This window comes from Phoxinus phoxinus (genome assembly GCF_949152265.1).
Source record: "Phoxinus phoxinus genome assembly, chromosome: 17".
Lineage (NCBI taxonomy): Eukaryota > Metazoa > Chordata > Actinopteri > Cypriniformes > Leuciscidae > Phoxinus > Phoxinus phoxinus.
This window is the reverse complement of record NC_136892.1, coordinates 28,548,728-28,570,044: the sequence shown is the minus strand read 5'-3', so window position 1 is coordinate 28,570,044 and position 21,317 is coordinate 28,548,728. Positions and strand designations below refer to the sequence as shown.

At 35.9% G+C, this 21,317-nt stretch overlaps 1 protein-coding gene across 12 annotated transcripts in view; it reads left to right on the top strand.

Annotated features, from left to right (window-relative positions):
• The first annotated feature begins 1,160 nt into the window (after window positions 1–1,160).
• The window catches only part of slc4a4b (solute carrier family 4 member 4b), a 56,546-nt gene continuing 36,389 nt past the window's right edge, over window positions 1,161–21,317 (top strand). For all 12 annotated transcript variants that reach the window (XM_079587295.1, XM_079587288.1, XM_079587293.1 and 9 more), the window contains exons 1-3: window positions 1,161–1,563; window positions 15,238–15,308; window positions 17,712–17,885. In XM_079587295.1, coding sequence (XP_079443421.1) covers window positions 1,547–1,563; window positions 15,238–15,308; window positions 17,712–17,885 — 262 coding nt within the window. In that variant the 5' untranslated portion in view covers window positions 1,161–1,546. The remainder of the gene's footprint in view (window positions 1,564–15,237; window positions 15,309–17,711; window positions 17,886–21,317) is intronic.

Genomic DNA, 21,317 nt, shown 5'->3' with positions numbered 1-21,317 from the left:
TCCTTCTTGTCAAAATAAAGAACTGAGGCATTGCCAATCATTTCTTAGGATTTTTAAATACAAAACAACTTTCTTACTAAAAACATAATCTTGAAACTTGAACTGGATGGGATTCCTGGATTTGTATCTAAATGTTTTAGAACATTCTGCTAAATGTTGAACAAGTCTACAATACCAATACAAATACTTAATACTTATTGTACAAATACAATATTTGTACAATACAAATACTTAATTTTTCAGGAATCACATTTACCTTCAAGGGGCATCATTGTTTAGCAAATGTAATCGTTCAAGGACAAGTAATTTATATAGTGTGTAGTTGTGTGTGTGTGTGTGTGTGTATATTTATAAAATTTAGAATATCGTGCAAAAGTTCATTTATTTCAGTAATTCAACTTAAAAGGTGAAACTTATTATATTATATATATATATAGACTCATTACATGCAAAGTGAGATATTTCAAGCCTTTATTTGTTATAATTTTGATGATTATGGCTTATTATGAAAACCTTTTCACAATTCTAATTTTGAATTTGGGGTTTTCATAAACTTTAAGCCATGATCATCAAAATTATAAGAAATAAAGGCTTGAAATATCTCACTTTGTATGTAATGAGTCTATAATCACCTTTTAAGTTGAATTACTGATATAAATTACCTTTAGCATGATATTCAAAATTTTCGAGTTTCACCTGTATATATGTATGTATATATATATATATATTTGTGTGTGTGTGTGTGTGTGTGTGTGTGTGTGTGTTAGTAATTACGCTTCACATGACTCCCCAAGCCATCTTTGGAGACAGTGTATCTAAGCAAGGTATGGTTATACATTATGTAATAACAATAATAATCAAATATTATAATATAATATTGATTTAGTTAGCATACTTTAGTCATACTAGTACCGAGTATTGATTGACTGAATATTTCCAACTCTAGTAAGTTTTGACTATTTTATTATAATATTATGTATTATTTTGACTATTAGGAATTAGTTGCTAAAGTCATGTTACACACATAAGATAAAAAAAAACTAACGCTAAAGCTCAGTGTTTTTCATTTGTGTTCCGTGTTTGTGAGGATGCAGGTATTCGCTGTTGCATCTCGCACGCGTGACCTCTCGCGCCTCATCCTCCCACTGCTGCGTCACGCTGGAGGAGGGCGAGATCTTTAAATATGGAACAAGACTCAAGACGAGCGCTGAGAACCGCGACGCGACGCGGGCAGGTTTACGCGCAACGTGGAGTGTTTTCCGACGGGACAGAGAGAGTTCGTGAGCCTGTTGCGTTATGACTGCTGGGGTGGCTGAATGTACCGTAGTTAGTAGAAGCAGCAGTGAGATATCTCTGGCTCCAGATAAAACAGAAGCGAGTCTCTGAATGTGTTCCTGCTTTTACGCATCCAGACACGCTGAACTTGGAGCGAATTCGCACTTGCGCGTATTTTGAAAGTGTTTGTGAAGCCCGGACGCACTTTAACTCAGCGTAAGGGGGAGAAAGAGGGTCTCTGGCAGAAGAGAACCCGCACAACACAGGCAACATGAGCGACAAAAACAAGTGAGTACTTTTATGTGCGTGTAATCTTCCTCAGAGAGTTTCAGTCGAGATCAGTTCTGTTTCCATGGTTGGGTCGAGTGCGACAGCCCTCCCACACTGGATCTGTCCTGCTTCTTCACCAAAAAGTAAAGGTGTAACAGTATCCTCCAGGACAGAGCAACAGATCTCTGAGTCTGTGCGGTTAGGGCTTCGAATTTCAGGGACGGAGGTTATTATCTATTAAAGACGTTAAACTGGGCATTTGCATGTTTGACAGCTCATGAACATCCTATATGTTCAAACAGCATCATAGTGTTAGTTTCTTGCTCTCCTATTGGTTCTAAGGTTCTGTTTTGCTGTTGTTTTGCATCAGTGGTTCCATGAAGAATCTTTAACTTCCATAGAACCTTTCCATCGCACAAAAGGTTCTTTATAGTCGATAAAAGCTCTTAAGATTTTTAGAATGTTCTTCACTCTAGGAATAAAAATTATGGTTCTTTTTTTGCAACTGTTCACTGAAAGGTTCCTTTAAAAATGTCTATGATAATCTTTTGAGGTTCTTCAGAGAACTTCTTATCCTTCAGTTTTTTAGAAACCACCTGTGAACTGGTGCTTCAAAAACGGTTCTAGATTATCAACAACTGAAAGCGTCTGTTTAATTCCATCAGAGAGCCTTCTTAGGTTCCACAATCACGTTTTATCCTCTACGTCTTCAGAAACACAGCCCTGAAATCAATACGCTGATCTGAAGAATAAGAACCTAATGGAACATCAATAACTTTTTGGCCATATGAAAAATTAGCTTTTAAATATAAAGGTTTAAAAGGGGGGGTTTCATTGCAAGCAATGCCATAGAGGAAACATTTGGGGTTCCCTAAACATGTTAGTGAATAGCTCTTAAAATGAAAATAAGAAGTCATGGCGTTAAGAACATTTTAATAATGTTTGTGCCATTAAAAGAAGGTTGTTCATGGAACCAAGTGTTTAACTTTGAACCACTGGAGAACCTTCATGTTTTATCTGAATGAAATATCTCATGGGGTTTCCAGAGGCCGTTAACAGGGGGTTCCACCGGCAACACATGATGTATGATGTAGTTCATCCTGTTCATTCTAATGTTACTGCCAAGTCGCGCTGCTTTAAGTCGTCCTCTTTACAGGTTCCCTGAAGCCGCGGCTTGACCGGTCAGAGTAATCTTTTTCCAAGAAGCTCCTGTCAAAACCAATTAGGTCCTTAGCGTCCAGGAGCAATGCGTGCGTCGCTTAGCCTCCCTGAATCTGGTGGCTGGATATGATGCAAGCTGCAAACAGGGGATTTGATCTCTTTTTAGTTCTGTGCAACTTGCGCTGTCATAAAGAAAAGAGCCAGCTGCCTGCAGGGATCACATTTTTTGACCAATAGGGCTCTTCAGATGCAGTGGAAAGATCATGTGGTGTCTGGTTTCTATGCAGTGCTAAAGACATTTAGATTTTTACACATAAATAAGCACTAACTTGCTGATTGCTGGGAAATGATCACTTACAGAGAGTACTGTGATTGTTAGTATATTTTGTGGTACTGCATGAATACCATACACTCTAAAAAATGCTGGGTTGTTTCAACCCAATTTTGGGTAAAATATGGACAAACTCAAACGTTGGGTTAAAAATGTAATGTAAAAATGTAACCCAACGGCTGGGTTTGTCCATATTTTACCCAAAATTGTATAATATAGTGTGGTATTTAAACGCAGTATAACCATGGTATAATGCTCACGTAATACCATGGTAGTTTGATGTATACCTTAACTTACAAACAAGTACTTAAAAATATGTTTTTGGACATTTAGTACCATTGCGACCAAAGTAGTAGCAGTTTTTTTTAAGTACCTTTGAGTACTATGGTGTATCTTAAAGTACTATACCAGTTGATACATAAACTATGGTATTGATGTGGTACTCAAACAAAATCATGGTATTATTATGGTACATGTAAAAAAAAAAAAAAATGTTACTTTGAATAATACCATGGTGTCTAAACAGCAGTATAATTTTTTTTAGTATTATTTATTATAGTATTTATTAATAATGTTTTAATTTTAAATTTAGTAATTTTATGCACTTTTGTCATTTTTATTTCAACTTTAATTTTAGGAATTCAGCTTTTGTATTTAAACTTTAGTTCCTAGTACTTAAATGCATTTATTTCAGTTATTTGCCAAGGCAGTAGTTATATTTAGTTACTCCAGGGGCGGGGCTGTTGAATGCTGGATTCTGATTGGTTGAGGAATGTTCGCACGGCTTAAGTAGTTCAGGCAGGTTTTGACCGCATTACAGTTATCACTTCGCCAAATGATTTCAGTTATTTCAATGGTCCTACAGTCGACAACACCAAAAGACACTGATGACACCGATCGAGCAAATAGAGCTTGTCAACAATAGGATAAAAAATGACACATTATTCGCATGTTTTTGCCACAAAATTACATTTTATGTACGGAAAGCACATTCTCACTTTCTCCCGCTCAAACGCACACACATAAAGTACGAACTCACACTCGCATAGGAACATGTTGTTAGCGCTGCTCTGGTGATTTTTTTATCAGTAAAATAGTTAGCAACTTAAAAGCTACATGATGTTACTCACTAGCAAGATAATAACGGTGCTGTTCTTGAAGCAGATACACTTACAGTTTCATTATTAGTAGAGACGCTGCTGCTGAACACTGAGAGACTCGCATGGTAATTCATACACTTAATCTCTCTCTCTCTCTCTCTCTCTCTCTCTCTCTCTCTCTCTCTCTCTGTCTCTCTCTCTCTCTCTCTCTCTCTCTCTCTCTCTCTCTCTCTCTCTCTCTCTCTGTCTCTCTCTCTCTCTCTCTCTCTCTCTCTCTCTCTCTCTCTCTCTGTCTCTCTCTCTCTCTCTCTCTCTCTCTGTCTCTCTCTCTCTCTCTCTCTCTCTCTCTCTCTCTCTCTCTCTCTCTCTGTCTCTCTAATAACTGCATTAATAACTGATGTAGTTCATTCTAATGTTACTGTCGCGCTGCTTTAAGTCGCCCTTTTTACAGGTTTACAAAATCATTGATGACACCATGGTACTTGAATCTGTCTTTCAGAATCTAAAGCTGTCAAATGATCCCAGCACACCTGAAAGAAGTAAGATAGCAGGGATTTCACAGGGAAAATGTGTGATTTTTCCTGATTCCTAACCTGCACTTACGCAGGCGTGTGTGTGTGTGTGTGTGTGTGTGTGTGTGTGTGTGTGTGTGTGTGTGTACGACAGCATTGAATAAGTGCTACGGTTGTACACCTGTTGAGCTGTGACTGTCTGAAAGCACACACACATCACTCCCGTCATCTTCCTGGTGCTTTGTCTCACCTGCACAGGTGTTGTGAAGGAAGTTCCACAGGTGGGAAATGCAGTCTCAATGGCATGTCCTTTGTAGACTCTGCCCTCAGATATCCTCGCCTTGACTCTTCTATCTCTTTTTATTCTCCTTGAGAGTAAGGTCCTCTCTCGCCCGTGAATGACGGACAGAAGTGGCCCTGAGCTGCTGGGTTTCTGTATAGCGATACACAGTGTGTTCTGAAATTGAAGGATTTATGTATCAGCGCTGATTTCACATGTGAACTTGAGGTTCTGGAGTTTGACGCAGAGCTGCTGGATTTACAGGCATTTGGTGAAAAGGTCATGAGTTCATCAATCTTCTAAATTGACACTTTTTACTTTCTTCAAACATGTTTTCTGAACGTATTGTGCCTGATTCACCAGAGCATGTTACTCCAAAGGAGAACATGTTTCATATTGTAACACTTTGCTTGAAACGGATGATCATCTGATGTCACCTGGACCGTGCAGGCAAGGGGAAATATGTTAACCAATGACCAAATAGATATTTAATCATTGTTTTTTTAGTTATTTAGTAGGTAATGGCAGTTAATGCTGTCATTTTATGCTGGTTAACATCATTGTTATTTTGGTGTTATTTCTATACTATTATAGTATGTCATTTTAATTTGAGTAAGTTTGTATGTGTGTCTGTGTGCAGTGCACACACTATATATTTGTTTTGTAGTTCTGGTAATACCATAGTTTTAAAATACACTATATTATGTACACACACGACACACGCACACGCATATGCACATAACAAAATAAAAAATAAATAAATTGATAACTATTATTTATGTATATATATACACACACAGACACATCGAAAAACTTTTATTCTTATTTTTATTACTTATTACTTGCATATTACACGGCAATAATAACAAAAAATGATTTGTAACAGAAGCATTACCATTGGGAGACTGTACGTGTACGTGGACATTTTTTTTTACCAGTTCAGCCAATCAAGTCTTATTAAAAATAAGTCACATTTTTTTCTCATTTAATATCCTGTTGCGCTTGGAAATAACAATAGGTTGCGATTACGGTTTCATGTTGACTTTAAATCATTGACTTGTCATTCTGTTTAACTCCTGATTGTCTCGATGTCTTGGATTAGTTCCTGTCCTAAAAATCACCTCTTTGCCAGTTAAACGTGTCACACGATTAGGGATGTTGTTGGGATCCTGCGGTCTCTTCGGGACGTGTGTGTTAGGCGTTTGGAAGTTCATATCACTGTTTGACTGCTGTGGTCACAGTGTGTTTAGGCTTGTCTCACAAATATTCACTGACTGATGTCTAAGTGACAAGTGCTGAAGTGTGTGTGGTAATTACTGGTTATTCCAGAGTTTCTGTGCTAGGTGACTCAAATATCGTAAAAGCATCTTATTGTTTAATTTATATGTTAGATCAGGGAATGTCACTCTTTTATTACCCCTAAATAAATGTTTGAACTTCTGTAATTTGATGCTGTATAATCTTCAGTAGCACATGTATAATCATTCATAACATTAACATACATTTTTTTGCATTATGCTAAACAAGTGTTGACCTAGTTTCTAAATTAACTTTGCCATCACGCCACTGTGTGACAGAACGAGATTTACTTCAGTTTATTGATGTTTTATACTTAGAATCAACCAAATTATGTATCAGACGTCAGACGATATAAGAGATTATTTCTTTCAGCCATAAATTTGAGTCACATTTAGAATTAAAATCTAGTTTTATTTTTTTAGCGTTTTAAAGAAATTTCTGTTTTTATATGAATGTTAAATTTTTTTTAAAAATCTGAATTTTATTTGTAAATTTAATTTTAAAGAAATATTTTACTTATACGTTATGTATAATGTATTATAAAGGTATTCATAATGTATGTTATAATGCATTATATCTTTTCTTAAATAAATTGTAACCAAAGTTAACGAGCATTATAATATTCAGATTACTTGTTACATCTGAAATGTGCTTTTCGTTTGCTTTGTGTTTTAATGCCTTATACTTTCTAAAGGTTCAACAATGCTGAGTATTGGATAACGGGGTACAGTTATCATACGAGACCATACAATGCATTATAAGGTTCTTTACAAGGCATGATTAATATATTATTTATAAGGTTCTCTACAAGGCATAATTAATACATTATTTATAAAGGCTTTAACCCTCTGGTGCTCTTCAGTCATTTTTGATGAAAAAGTTGTATGTTGTGGATTATTTCGATTTCTTTTTTTTTACGTCATCGAAACTTGGTAAAGTTTTTGGCACTTGCCATGTGAACACAAAAAGATCATGGACATAATCCGAAAAGGTTAAATAATCCTGAAAAAAAAGTCAAACTTGTATTTTTCTAAAATGGCCGCATTGGAAACGAACGGGAAGCGAATTTCAATTAGTGGAAACGGTTGGTACTGCGCCCAAACAAAATCTTACTGAAAACTATATCATATATAAGATATATCAAGAGATATCTATTAGAGATATCAACCTCAAATTTGGAGCACAACTTGTTTGAAGTTTTGGCTTTGATTTTTCATAGTTTTACAGCAAAACATGTTTTGGAAAATATGTATTTCATATTAAATGAAAAAATGTTTTTGAGCATTTTTATTTTATTTTTTTATAATAAACTTCTATAACGTTTTTTTTTTTGTTTTTTTTTTCACTTAATAATCTACCAAGTGTCATCTTTAAAAAGCGACCAAACTGAAGTATGTGTTTCAAGGCTTTCAAGATTTATGACAGTTTAAATTGGACATTTCATTCAATTTCAGGAGGTTAAGTAAAGTGTTTCTTTAAAATGATTTTTAAATTTTTTATTTCTAAATGTAATTTTAAAGAAATTTCAATGTTTTATATCTACCTAAAACAAATGACTTCTAAAAGGAAATCTATTGTTTCTTGCTATAGAACACTTTTTATTAGTTTAATTTGGCAACTTTGTAATAATTTGTTTGTGATTGGACTACTGTGTTGTGTAAGTTGTGAAAGCAAGGGTTAATTCCTATAGATCCTTGCATCCTGATCCCGTCTGTCAGTGTGCAGGAGATGTAGACTAAAAAGAGGAACAGAAAGAGAGAGAAAATACAATGGAGAGAGCATGAGGAAGAGACAGAAGACAGAAAAAGTTCTGTAGAAAACAAAGGAAGCCTTGTACGAAAAGGAAAGAATGGCAGTATAGGACGGACAGGAAGAGAGATTACACGTGGAATGAGGAAAAGAGGTGTAGATGACCGAAGATGGAGACGTCAGACTCTCAGCACACCCTGGTCTCCTGTATAGGTGTTCAATCAATGTGGATGTATTTCATTCTGTGAGGAGTCAAACTACTTTTTTTTTTTTTAGGGAAGTGAAGCTTAACAAAGTTTCTCCGTGTTTCAGTTGCTGCAGTTTTTTCAGGAACTCACAGACGTCCTGAAGCCGGCGTAGACCAGCATGAATGTCTCTGTTAGTCCAGGCTGGTTTATGCTCGTCATCTAGTGTCACATCAAGGCTTTGCTCAAAAACTGCCCATTTAGACAGGAAGAGGACATTTGATTGATAAAGTGACCAACCACATGTTTTATTCTTGTGACACTTTACAATATGCCACTTTTTAAGCGGCTTTGGTTCTGGAACTGTTTTTTCCGATCATTTCTCCCATAGGGATTCTACAATCCCATGAAGCTTTGCAAACAGCATCAAAACGATGGAGAAATATAAAACTATATATATAATGCAAATATTTAATAATTTTAGGTAGACCGACTCGATTACATTCGCAGAGCTTCATGGGAGTGGGCGGAGCTAAAAAGATCTTATTTGACATTTTGACTTTGATTGGTGGAATTGTACAGCGTCAATGTAGTTTTTAACCGAGAATTCCACTGATTATTTTAAATGAAGTTGAAATAATGTCGGCTGATGCCTTCAAATAAAGCAAATACCATCAATTTACAACCTCATAGCTCACAGTAGAGCTGTCTTTAAATCTTTATAAGTTACCATTAAAAATCATTTTTTTTACTTCCGGGTTCGACTGTTGCACTCTATATAATTTAATTTGTTAACTAGTTAACAAATTAACATTTGTTAATATGTAAACATGACCTATTAATAAAAAAATACTTCTAAAATCTTAGTTAATGTTTAATTTTAACATTCAATTCATGGTTAAAATCAAAAGTTGTACCGTTAATATTATTTCATGGACATGAGCTAACAGTAAACTAACAACGAACAAGTGTATTTTACCGTCAACAAAGATGAATAAATAATGTATTCAATTTAATAATCTCTACTAAGTAATAAATGCAAATTATTTCCCATATATTCACATATATATATATTTCTTAAATTATTGACAGAAAGCAAAGTGGAAATTACAGTTCAGTTTACTTGCTAAGCGTCTCAAACTAAACAAAGATTTGATGACATTAATCTGGTCATCTTTGGCAAATCCAGTGAGTAATTCTTCCTCAAAAGTGCTCATTTTATCAGCCCGGTGCTTTATAAATTTCCAGACAGACAGGTGTCTCTCGTGTATCAGAAAAAAACAGTAATATTGTGAAATATTAGTATCTAAAATAACGGTTTTCTATATTTGAATGCATTTTAAAAGCTTATTTACTGTGATCAAAGCTGAATTTTCAGCATCATTACTCCAGTCTTCACATGATCCTTCAGAAATCATTATAATATGATGATGTGCTGCTCAAGACACATCGGTCTGCACTTGTTTGATTGATTTAGGATGATATTATTGATTGTTTAGATCAGGTCTGGCCACCAAGAGAGTGTCAGGTGCTGGTTTGGTCTCCGCTGTGAGTCCTGTCAGTCGTAATGATTAACTGGCTCTGCTCAGGATTTACAGAAATCTACACCATTCGGCCGGCCTGACTGACTGTCACACCATCTGCTACTCCAAATGCCTCAAACAGACGCTACTAAACTCTAGCTTAACACGCGGGCTAAGCTAAACTAACTGCTAAGAACTTATATGGCCAATCAATGGCGGCCGGGAATGACATGGGATTATTCCTCAACCGCATGAGTTCATGTTTAATTTGGATCGTTCACCCAAAAAATAAAAATTCTGTCATTTACGCGCACTCATGTCAGACCTGTTTGACTTTTTTCTTCTGTGGGACAAAGTTCAAAAGTTTAAAGGGGTGGTTGAGTATGATTTCACTTTTCTAACTTTAGTTAGTGTGTAATGTTGCTGTTTGAGCAACATTACAGTTACAACGCTCAAAGTTCAAAGCAAAGAAAGTTTTTTAAGGACTACAACAAACGGCTGGTAGGGACTACACGACATTCCTCCCGGGTTAGTGACATCACCAACCTAAAATACGTAAACCCCGCCCCCTGAACACGATTTATAGATTATCATGACAGAATATGCTAATCAATGACTAGAAGATAACTCCACATCAGCTACATAAATTCACAAACTAACCATTCAGAAATGTTGTCTGCATATTGTCACTTCTTCTTGAGACTCTCCATCTTTCTGACTTCGGTTTGAACATAAAAGGCTAAAAGTTTTTGAAATTTCCAGTGCATGTGTGTGTGTGAGGTAAAAGAACAAGAGCTGTTGAAGCTCCGCCCTCTTCTTGAAAGGGAGCAGCAGCTCATTTGCATTTAAAGGGACAGACACGAAAACGGTGCTTTTTTGCTCACCCTCAAAAAGTGACAACTTTAACATGATAATATCTGTGGGGTATTTTGAGCTAAAACTTCACATACACACTCTGGGGACATCAGAGATTTAATTGAATGTTTTGTAGTTGAATATATTTTAAAATGTAATTTAATGCTGCATGTGATCAAAGCTGAAGAGTTAAAAGCGCTTTGAGCTGCGAAAGAGACGCTTTACCCCAGACGTCTTTCTGTGCGCGTGCGCTCGAACACACAAATACACACAAAAAATGTGTCAAGATGCTCGTCTTGGCGAGTTTTCACTTAAATGCAGTCGCTGTTACGTAAACATTTGGGAAAGTAATCGAATGCTTGTCAGTATATTAGATATGTGCTTTTGGTCTTAAAGTGACAGCAGCCTAATAAACCTGCGGTTGTCTGTGTCATTTAATGTGAATCAAACAACAACAAGAGAATCGTTCACTGCTCTTCACTGAACAACTTTAGTAACTTTAATAAGTATTTATGTAAATGGTGAAGACTATACAGAGTTTTATTACATTTGATTACTTAATTACATTTTTGTATAGTATGCTATTATTATTAGTAGGCTAAACTGTTTATTTCATTTGCATCTTTTTTCTGATTTGATGCTCAAGAAACATTTCTGATGATCAATGTTGGAAACACATTTTTCCGAAGAATTCCTTGATAAATAGAAAGGTCAAAAGAACAGTATTTATTTGAAGAAGCCTTTTGTAACATTATAAATGTATTTACTGTCACTTTTGATCAATTTAATATGTGAACCTCATCAGAACTGATTCAGTTAAATGATTCATTTGAATTTACCTCGGTGATTTCTCAAGATGTTTATATTTTTCTCTGAGGGTCATGATCTGGTCTCATGTTAAATGCTAAAAGCTAAATATAAATGCTGGACTAATGCGTAGTTGCATATCTGGCAAACAATCCTGTTACTTTTGAAATGACTTGTTTGCTTGGATCATGAAGTTAATTGTAAACAACAAAAAACAAATTGGCAAGTAGTTTAAACCGGATTAAACCGAAACAAAGTGCCGTTCCCACAGAAGCCGCTACATTTGAGGAATTAGAGCATATGAGAAGGATTTAAAGATCAGAAGGTCTTATTAAAAGCTCTGTTGAAATCCCACTTACACAATGATGTTGCTATTCTTCAGTTTTTTCACTCTTTCTTTGCTTACGTGGCTATGAGAGTTCGCTACGAGAGCCAAACTGTGCTTGTTTTGTGTATTAGTATCTAGATTTACAACTTAATAGACATGTCACAACTCAAGTTTAACTCAAGGACTATATTCAATGACTGTCTCAAGCACCTAATAAACCACTTCCCCACCCTCAGGTGTCAGATTCAACATGACCTTTGACCCCAGGAAGCGTTTGTATCTTATAGACAACACCTTGTTGGCCGTTTGATTGATCGCTTCTGTAAACCGCGCCGGGTTCGAGATCTTGTGTGTAATTGGCAGGAGATAATGTTCCTCGTCGCTATCAGTGTGGTTTATGATTGTGAATAGGTAAACATGGCGCTAGGGCTGCTGGGAGCTCGTGCGTCAGTCAGTTACGCACCTTTATTGCTTGTATTTACTTTAGCTTCAAGACATTCCTCTGCCCGGGACTCATGGTTTTTCATATCATAAACCGTAATAAACAAATCCATCGGTGTGTTTGATCAGTCTCTCCATAGGTAACAGATTTTGTGATTGTAGTTTGTAGGTCTATATGTCATATTTCTCCCCCAGCATTTTCATAAAGAGCATAAGACCTATTTGAACTTTTTTTTCTTCATTGTGACTGTTTAGCACATTTATTATTATTTTAAATAATAAAAATGCATTGAGATGGTTTAGATCGTCATAAGTCGTCATTTTTCATTATTCTGAATGTGATTCTCAAATCACACATTTAAAGATTTTTATCAGCATAAAACGATACAATCTATATTTATTGTATTGTATTATAAATATAACCATACAATGAATATTATATATATATCAAGGTTCAGCCGAGTATCAAATCCGCATATTATAATGCTTTCTGAAGGGTCATGTGACAAGACAGGAGTAATGATGCTGAAAATACAACTTTGCATTAAAGATGCAGAAATAAATTACATTTTAAAGCATATTAAAATGTTGTTGTTTTTTATTGTAATAATATTTTGCAATATTACTGTTTTTTAATCATATATATATATATATATATATATATATATATATATATATATATATATATATCAGTTATTATAATACAAAACATTAAATGATTTATTTTTTATTTTTTACCCCCGATTTTTTTTGACAGAAATATATATATAAATTAAAGGCAATACAATTAATATTAACTAAATATATTGCTATAAAATTAATAATAATCATTTGTGTGTGTTCATAAATATTCATAATTATTATATCACAATTAGGGCTGTAAACGATTAATCGAATCCAAAATAAAAGTTTGTGTTTACATAATATATGTGTGTGTATAGTTATTTTGTATATAAATACACACACATGCATGTATATATTTGCATTTATATACTGCAAATATATTTTTATATGATTTATATATAAATAGAACTATTTTATATATAAATAACACATTTTTCTTAAATATATACATGCATGTGTGTGTATTTATATATACAAAATAATTATACACAATACACACACATATATTATGTAAACACAAACTTTTTTTTCAGGATTCGATTCATTGCGATTAATCGTTTACAGTCCTAATCACAATGCAGAAATATTCTAAAAATATGTGTGTAGGCTATATATGAGTAATATCATAATTGTTTCTTTTACGGGTGAAATATGACCAGGAATGTTTTGAGAGATTCGCAGTACTTATATTGTACCACTTAATGAACATCTGTTAAATACATCTCACATTCTTTTCCCCGCTTGTGTTTTCCGCTAGGGATGAATAAACTTTATTTAGTTGGAGATGCAGAGAGTTGATGCGCTGCCAGAAATCCGATTGTCAAACGCTGATCCATCAGTTCATGTGCATGTGGCAGTCTGGGTGTGTGAGGGGTGATTATAAACACCGAGATTACAGTACATTCGGCTCATGTTTAACGTATAGTAATCTCAAGATAACATAGCTCATCTAACCGGGTTACATGACCACCTGGGCTTTGCTCGTCATTCTAAAGAACAGGAAATTAAGTAAAGAGTGACCGGAGGGATAAATGAGATCTATACTGAAATCTTCTCCGTAAGCGAGGATGGATAATACATGCTTCAATGAAATGATTGTATAACAGAGTGTAAGAAATGAAGAGATATAAATGTATAAAGAAGACAGCGACCAGCTGTGAATCTAAACATCACTGTCGTCATGGATACAAGTGTTTGAGAGAAACTAAAATAACGGAATAAAGGAAGTGAGAATATGTATCAAAGTAAACAGTTGTTCTTCTCGCTAGTTGTTTTTAAAGTAAAAATCTTGTCCGGCCTATATTATATACACTACTGTTCAAATATTTGGAGTTAGTACGTTTTTTAAAGTGCCCCATTATACTAGTTTAAATGTCCCGTTTTGTTTTGGCGGTCTCCAACAATAGGTTTACCTGCATTCAAGGTAAAAACAAAACTAAAAAACATTCATTTTCTCACAATATGCATTGTAGCATCAGCTCTTTTTCACAGTGTCTAAAACGACTCGATAAAGGATTCTGGCTCTCTAAACCCCTTCTTTCTGAGAGCACTCTGCTCTGATTGGTCAGATGGTCCAGTCTGTTGTGATTGGTCTACTCTGCTCTGATTGGTCAGATGGTCCAGTCTGTTGGGATTGGTCTACTCTGCTCTGATTGGTCAGATGGTCCAGTCTGTTGGGATTGGTCTACTCTGCTCTGCTCTGATTGGTCAGATGGTCCAGTCTGTTGTGATTGGTCTACTCTGCTCTGATTGGTCAGATGGTCCAGTCTGTTGGGATTGGTCTACTCTGCTCTGCTCTGATTGGTCAGATGGTCCAGTCTGTTGTGATTGGTCTACTCTGCTCTGATTGGTCAGATGGTCCAGTCTGTTGTGATTGGTCTACTCTGCTCTGATTGGTCAGATGGTCCAGTCTGTTGGGATTGGTCTACTCTGCTCTGCTCTGATTGGTCAGATGGTCCAGTCTGTTGTGATTGGTCTATCGCTTACAGAGCGTGTCGGAAACTAAACAGCCATAACCAGATCTGAATTTCAGCCTCAAAGGCTTCCTCGTCACTTGATACACATTTATATGAATGATGGCGTTGGCGTTGAAAAGCAACTGTTTTCATACATGCATGCAACATTTTCCACCTCCACACAAGGATATTATGGGTAGTTGCCAGGGCGTTGCTATATGCTATTGTTGCTAAATTAATTTGAGTTCTATGTGGTTTCCTATTGTTTCAAGTCACCCTTAAGTCATCCAATGCATCCAATCCTCAGTGAAAGACGTGTGATGACTTGAATCACAACCAGACTGGTTGGTTTTGGTTTCCACGCCTGATAAACAAGTAAAGGTAAAAGGGAAAGGTTAAAGCACAAGTGAGTGAACTCCTTAAAAAAAAATGTTCTGAGAAACGTGCGCGTGCAGCGCGAGATTAAACATGTTTACTCTTTCTTGATATATTCTGGGTTATAGTTTCTTTGTATTTGACTGTCTATGGTTTTTCTTTTGCAGAATGGAGGATGAAGCCATAGTGGACAGGGGAGCGTCTTACATCAAAAACGTGTGTGACGAGGAGGTTGAGGGTACGAAACACACACACACACACACACACACACACACACACACACACACACACACACACACACACACACACACACACACACACACACACACACACACACACACTTAAATATATTGTGGGATATACGATCTCCTGACGACTGCAGATCCCTAAGACTCTTAGGTACTGTGGATTGAGTTTCACGCTCACTTTCACTCACTCCAGTCTCACTCTCTGTCGAGGGCCAGCTGTTTTTATTATTATTTTTTTTATTCTTGCATTGGTAGTAATTTGTGTTTAAGGGCAGGAGAGGATTATGAGTGAATCTTAATACACACAATAAAAATACACACACACACACACACACACACACAAAAAGAAAAAACCCACACACACACTCAAAAACACACAAAAAAACACAAAAAAACACTCAAAAACACACACACACACACACTCAAAAACACACTCACACACACACACACACTCAAAAACACTCACACACACACACACACACACTAAAAACACACACACACACACACACGCACAGACACACACACACTCAAAAAAAACACACACACACACACACACACACACATATATATATTTATTATATTATATATTTATTATATTATATTTTATTGATTAAATATTTCAAAAATTACTCCCATTTTTTTTTTCTGGGATTCAAATAAATTATTGTCATGCCTCTTTCCATGCAAATGTAGCTCATCGTAGAATAATTTGAATGTGTTTAATGAGTAGAATACTGACACTGTGGGCCATATTCAAATTTGCAGCCCCAGTTTTGCCCATGTTTGCAGCTTACAAATAATTGACTCGGCACAGTTCACTCGGACTGAATTCCCCTCTCAGTTGAGGAATGTATAAAGTATTACAGGTTTAGACATCTAAAAATATCTTCACATCAAAAGCAGATCAAACACATTCGCAAACATGAGCATTTCACACACACATGCTCTTTCTATATTTGTTTTTTTCTCTCTCTCTCTCTGGTCATCCCTGAACTTTGGACTTTCACATGATGGACACACACACACACACACACACACATACACACACACACACACACACACACACACACACACACACACACACACACACACACACACACTAGTGCTCTATCAGATAACATCTGGTGGGCGTATTTGTTTTGTTTAAGGTCAAACCTGAAATGAATGAAGGATGACTGAAGCATGACTGTTGATGAGCAATTAGTCCTTATATTGTTCTGTGAGTGTGTGTTCATCTAAGTGTGTGTGCTTTCTGTTTTTACATCCACTTCCTGGAGATGTTTTACCATTTCCTGCCCGATCAGCTGTACAGGAAGTTGTTGCCATTTATCTATAATCTGACTAGAGATACGAGTCAGTTTTTCCCTCAGAAAAAACACACACATGCATGCCAACACAGTGAGATTGATTTACCTTCTTACACATGTTCCTGGTCTCATTGTGAATGATTCATCAGTACATGTTCTTCCAAAGAAAAGAAATGTTGTCAAATTTTAACTCTGAAATGATTTTTTTGTTTCTGTTTTTTGTTTCACTCGTGCAAACACTTAAGGAAGTGAATTACAATGTGATACTATTGGTCATCATCACATCAGTGTTGTTTTACTCTTATTTATATACTTTTACAGTATATAATATTCATATTTTATTAAAAAAAAATAATAATTGTGTTATTTTTGTCATTTTTAATAGTTTTAGTTTTTAATATTAATTATTTTTTATAAGAATTATATTAAAATTATTTGTAATATGAATTATATTAATAATATTTCTATTTAGCTTTAAGTTATTTTTATTTCATTTTTATTTGAATGATTTTAGGACTTATTTATTTCAGTTAGTTTCCAAGGCAGAGTTTTTTTTTTAAGTTAAAGTTTTTATTATTCCATTTAATATTTTATTTCAGCTTTATTTCAATAAATTAAAACGATTTGTACTCTCATAGTTAAAGATAACAATGATAACATCACATTGTGTCATTATTGTTTGCATAAAGTTGAACTTGAGCATTGGAAATGACCGACTCTCATTGAAAATAAATGTCTTATGCGGTTGCTTTTTTGCTTTAATGCTGTAAAAACTCAATTAACTTATTTTTCAAACTGTAATTAACACAATCTTCCATGTTGAAATCCATATTGCAAAATTCCGCAGATTTTCTCCCAAAGTTTTTGGCTTCCATCAAATCGATTATACATTGACAGTAGGCTACAGTCATTGACAGCAGGCATACATACATGTCATTATTCTTTATCGGGTTATCTGTGCATCTATTTTAGGCTTTAATTTCTAACCTGTCACTCTGACATGTATGTATCTGTCTTTGTAAGTGTGTGTATGTGTGTGTTTGTTTGTAATCCTGTAATCTCACCATGCCTTGTGCCTGTGTGTAGGTCATCACACAGTCTACGTTGGCGTTCACGTGCCTAAGAGTTACCGTCGCCGCCGGCGACACAGACGACGATCCAATCACAAAGAGAGGAGGGAACGTGTGACGGAAAACGTGAGCGACAAATCGGACACAGATAATGCAGATGACCCCTCCTCCAGCATCCTCAAGCCACTCAGTAAGTGACACGGCCTTAGACTTGTAAGACGTACAAAGACGGCGCACTGATATTACTACGAATGGGAGAAAGTGCAACGCACAATAAGTCCCGCCTTTTAAATAAAAAAGCCAATTTGCAATTGTTAAAGTCAAGTCACCTTCATTTATATAGCGCTTTTAACAATGTTTCAAATCAGCTTTACAGTGATAATAAATAGGAAATGAAAGTAACAGAGATCGTTTTGGCTCTACAGCAGCTCTAGAATACAGTTATTGTCCAGCTAAAGTTAGTTTTGATTGATTTCACCGCATCCCTGCAGCAGTTAGAAGCTCTGCTTGCTTTAGAAACTGCGGCTGCATCCGAAATCGCACGCTACCCTACTATATATAGGCCTAAAACAGTATGTGACAAAAGAAGATTCACAGTATTCATAAAAGATTAGGCAAAAAGTGACCTACTACTGAAGTGTGCAAACGATAAACACTTATAGACATCCATAATAGATTTATGGATAAATAGGATTTATGAATGGAGGTGAAGCGAGGCAACTGACGCTGGTAGGTCACATGACAATGACAACATGGCAAATGTAGTACGTCCAGATTACGTTCATTCATACAACACGCATTCATACTATATAGAACATACTATTTAGTAATTACGTATTCAAAATAAGTACCTACTCAAGAGAGTGTGCGATTTCAGACGCAGTCAGTCGTGTCTTAAATTTTTTTTTTTTTTTATGATTTGAACATTCAGAAACTGAATTTATGAGACAGTTGTTGTCAGATTTGAATGAATGAATGAAAAGCTTTATTTCGAACATGTAAAAACAAAAAAAAAACATTTCAAATATGAAATTTATTCATAAGCTTGGTGAACAGCTTTAGAGTATTTGATATTTCCTCATTCTTAGAGATAGCAGCTGTACTTGAATGACTGAAATAGCTGCCCGAGGGGTGTTTCAAAGACGGGCGCCGAGTGAAATGACTCGCCCTAAAGCGACTTAGTTGCTGGTATTTGGTTTGTAGGAAGGTTTTTACTTTTTTAAGTGTGGATCTCATTTGTTCCACCAGTGAAAGTTAGGCAGAAATGTCACATGCGCACGTCACATGACTAGTATACAATGACTTCGGAAGTCTTATTGACTACTTTTAATATATTTTTTATAGTACTTTTTTTGGGGGGGATTTTGGCAGTATAGTCACCATTTTTCTTACAAGGAAAAGAGCAGCTCAGACATCTCCTTTTGTGTTTCACTAAACCAAAGCACATTTCTACAAGTCGTTCTTAATGTCTTAGAAGAAAAACTATTTGACAGATTATCCCAGAGCAATTCTTGATGTTCTGGAGAATCAGAGAGCGACGGAGAGAGAGAACGAGATAAAGCGCTCCTTAGTTAAAGGTCTTTGTGTGTGCTAATCTCTCCTAATCAGTGGCATGGCTGAAAAGGCAAAGCATCAAGCTAAACAAGTGCATAGTCACCTTTATCTGCGCTTATCCTCTGTGAACCCGCTCTGCCTCTCCATCGCTCCCTCGACTGTAGATCGTGTGAGAGTGCAGAAATCACACGTTTCACACAGTCATTACTTACAGTAAGTCACTGGGTTAAACTAACAAACACATTTCTCGCACAAATAGTTTGTCCGGCTTCTCATGGCCTGGATTTGTGGCTGGGTTTAGCATTAGTGGTCAGCTGATTGCAACAATACCGCTAGTTTCAGTGGTGAGTATATGCTAGTGTGTAATGGGTAATTCTAGCCGCTTGTGGTAAGAGGTGTTAACTTTTAGCTCAGGTTAGGAGGCATGGAGCCAGGCATGGGCCGAAGGGATGTTCTTCCCCTCTCTCTGTTATGTACACCATGGCCTTATTTACTCCGGAGGGGCTGTGTCAGGCCACTGAGGGAGGAGGAGAACAATCCTCCTGCTTTGACTAGTTTAGCTTAGCATAGCTTAACATAGCATGCTCTAAATGCGCTGAACTACACAGAAAAAGAAAGGCAGTGCTAAAAAACCTTCGATATGTGCTCTCAAAAATGAAAATTAGCCCATGATTTACTCACCCTCAAGCCATCCTAGGACATTCCTCTGTCAGACGAATACAATCAGAGTTATATTATAAAATGCCCTGGCTCTTCCAAGCTTTATAATGGCAGTGAATGGACGTTTCTGTTTTGAAGTCCATAAAAGTGCATCCATCCATGTTTAAAGTGCTCCACACGGCTCTGAGGGGTTAATAAAGGCCTTCTGAAGTGAAGCGATGTGTTCGTGTAAGAAAAATATCCATATTTAAAACTTTATCGACTAAAATAACTAGCTATATTAGTCATGCATGACATGATTTGTGTGTGTGTGTGTAAGAGAGAGAGAGAAGGAGAGAATGTGTTATTAAAACTATCTCTATCTCTCTCTCACACACACACACACACACACACACACACACACACACACACACACACACACACACACACACACACACACACACACACACACACACACACTAATGTTTAGTGCTTCATTGTTTTCGAAAGAAGTCTCTTATGCTCACCAAAGCTGCATTTATTGGAACAAAAATACAGTTAAATCAATAATATTATGAAATACTTTTAGAATTTAAACTGTTTTCTGTTTGGATAGATCTGAAAATGTAATTTATTCCTGTGATGCAAAGCATCATTATCCAGTCTTCAGCGTCAAATTATCCTTCAGAACAAGATTTGCAAGATTTGCTCCTCAAGAACCATTTCTGATTTTTATCAAAGAAAAAAAAAAAAAATATATATATATATATATATAATGTTTAGTGTGTATGTGTGTGTGTATATATATATAATATAATATATATATATATATATATATATATATATATATATATATATATATATATATATAATTTTGTATTTAGCATAAGTTGTTGTATTATTGGTATTATTGTAATATATTATATATTACAGGTTGATGTTGTATTATTGAACTGATACACATGTAAAAACACTTGGTATGTCCCATTGCAGACTTTGAATCTAAATATCCAGTCCTGTTGCAATGCAAACGAGAGATTTCGCCATGCGCTGACTTCCCTAACTCCCTGATCTCATCGCTGTCCCTAAAGTCTCTTCTTAAACTGTTTGTTTTGTCTAGTTTTACCTTTAAAAAAGGCCTTGCCTGTGCAGAGAATTGAGTCTTTGTAATTGAAATGTGTACACGTTTAGAAAAGGTGTGGTGCACCTTTCACATTACAACGTATGCAACAGTGTGGTTATGAGAAATGCTGACACGGGCATCCTCATGCATTTCCCTCATGCATTCATTTTGTGCTTTGCATCTCAAGGCAACTTCCCTGTGAAATTCAGATTGAAATCTCAAAGAGGGGTCAGTTCGGGCTCAGTCTGCTTTGCTTTCGCAACACTATCTATTTCTGTTTCTCCAGGAAATAAAGTCACACGTACT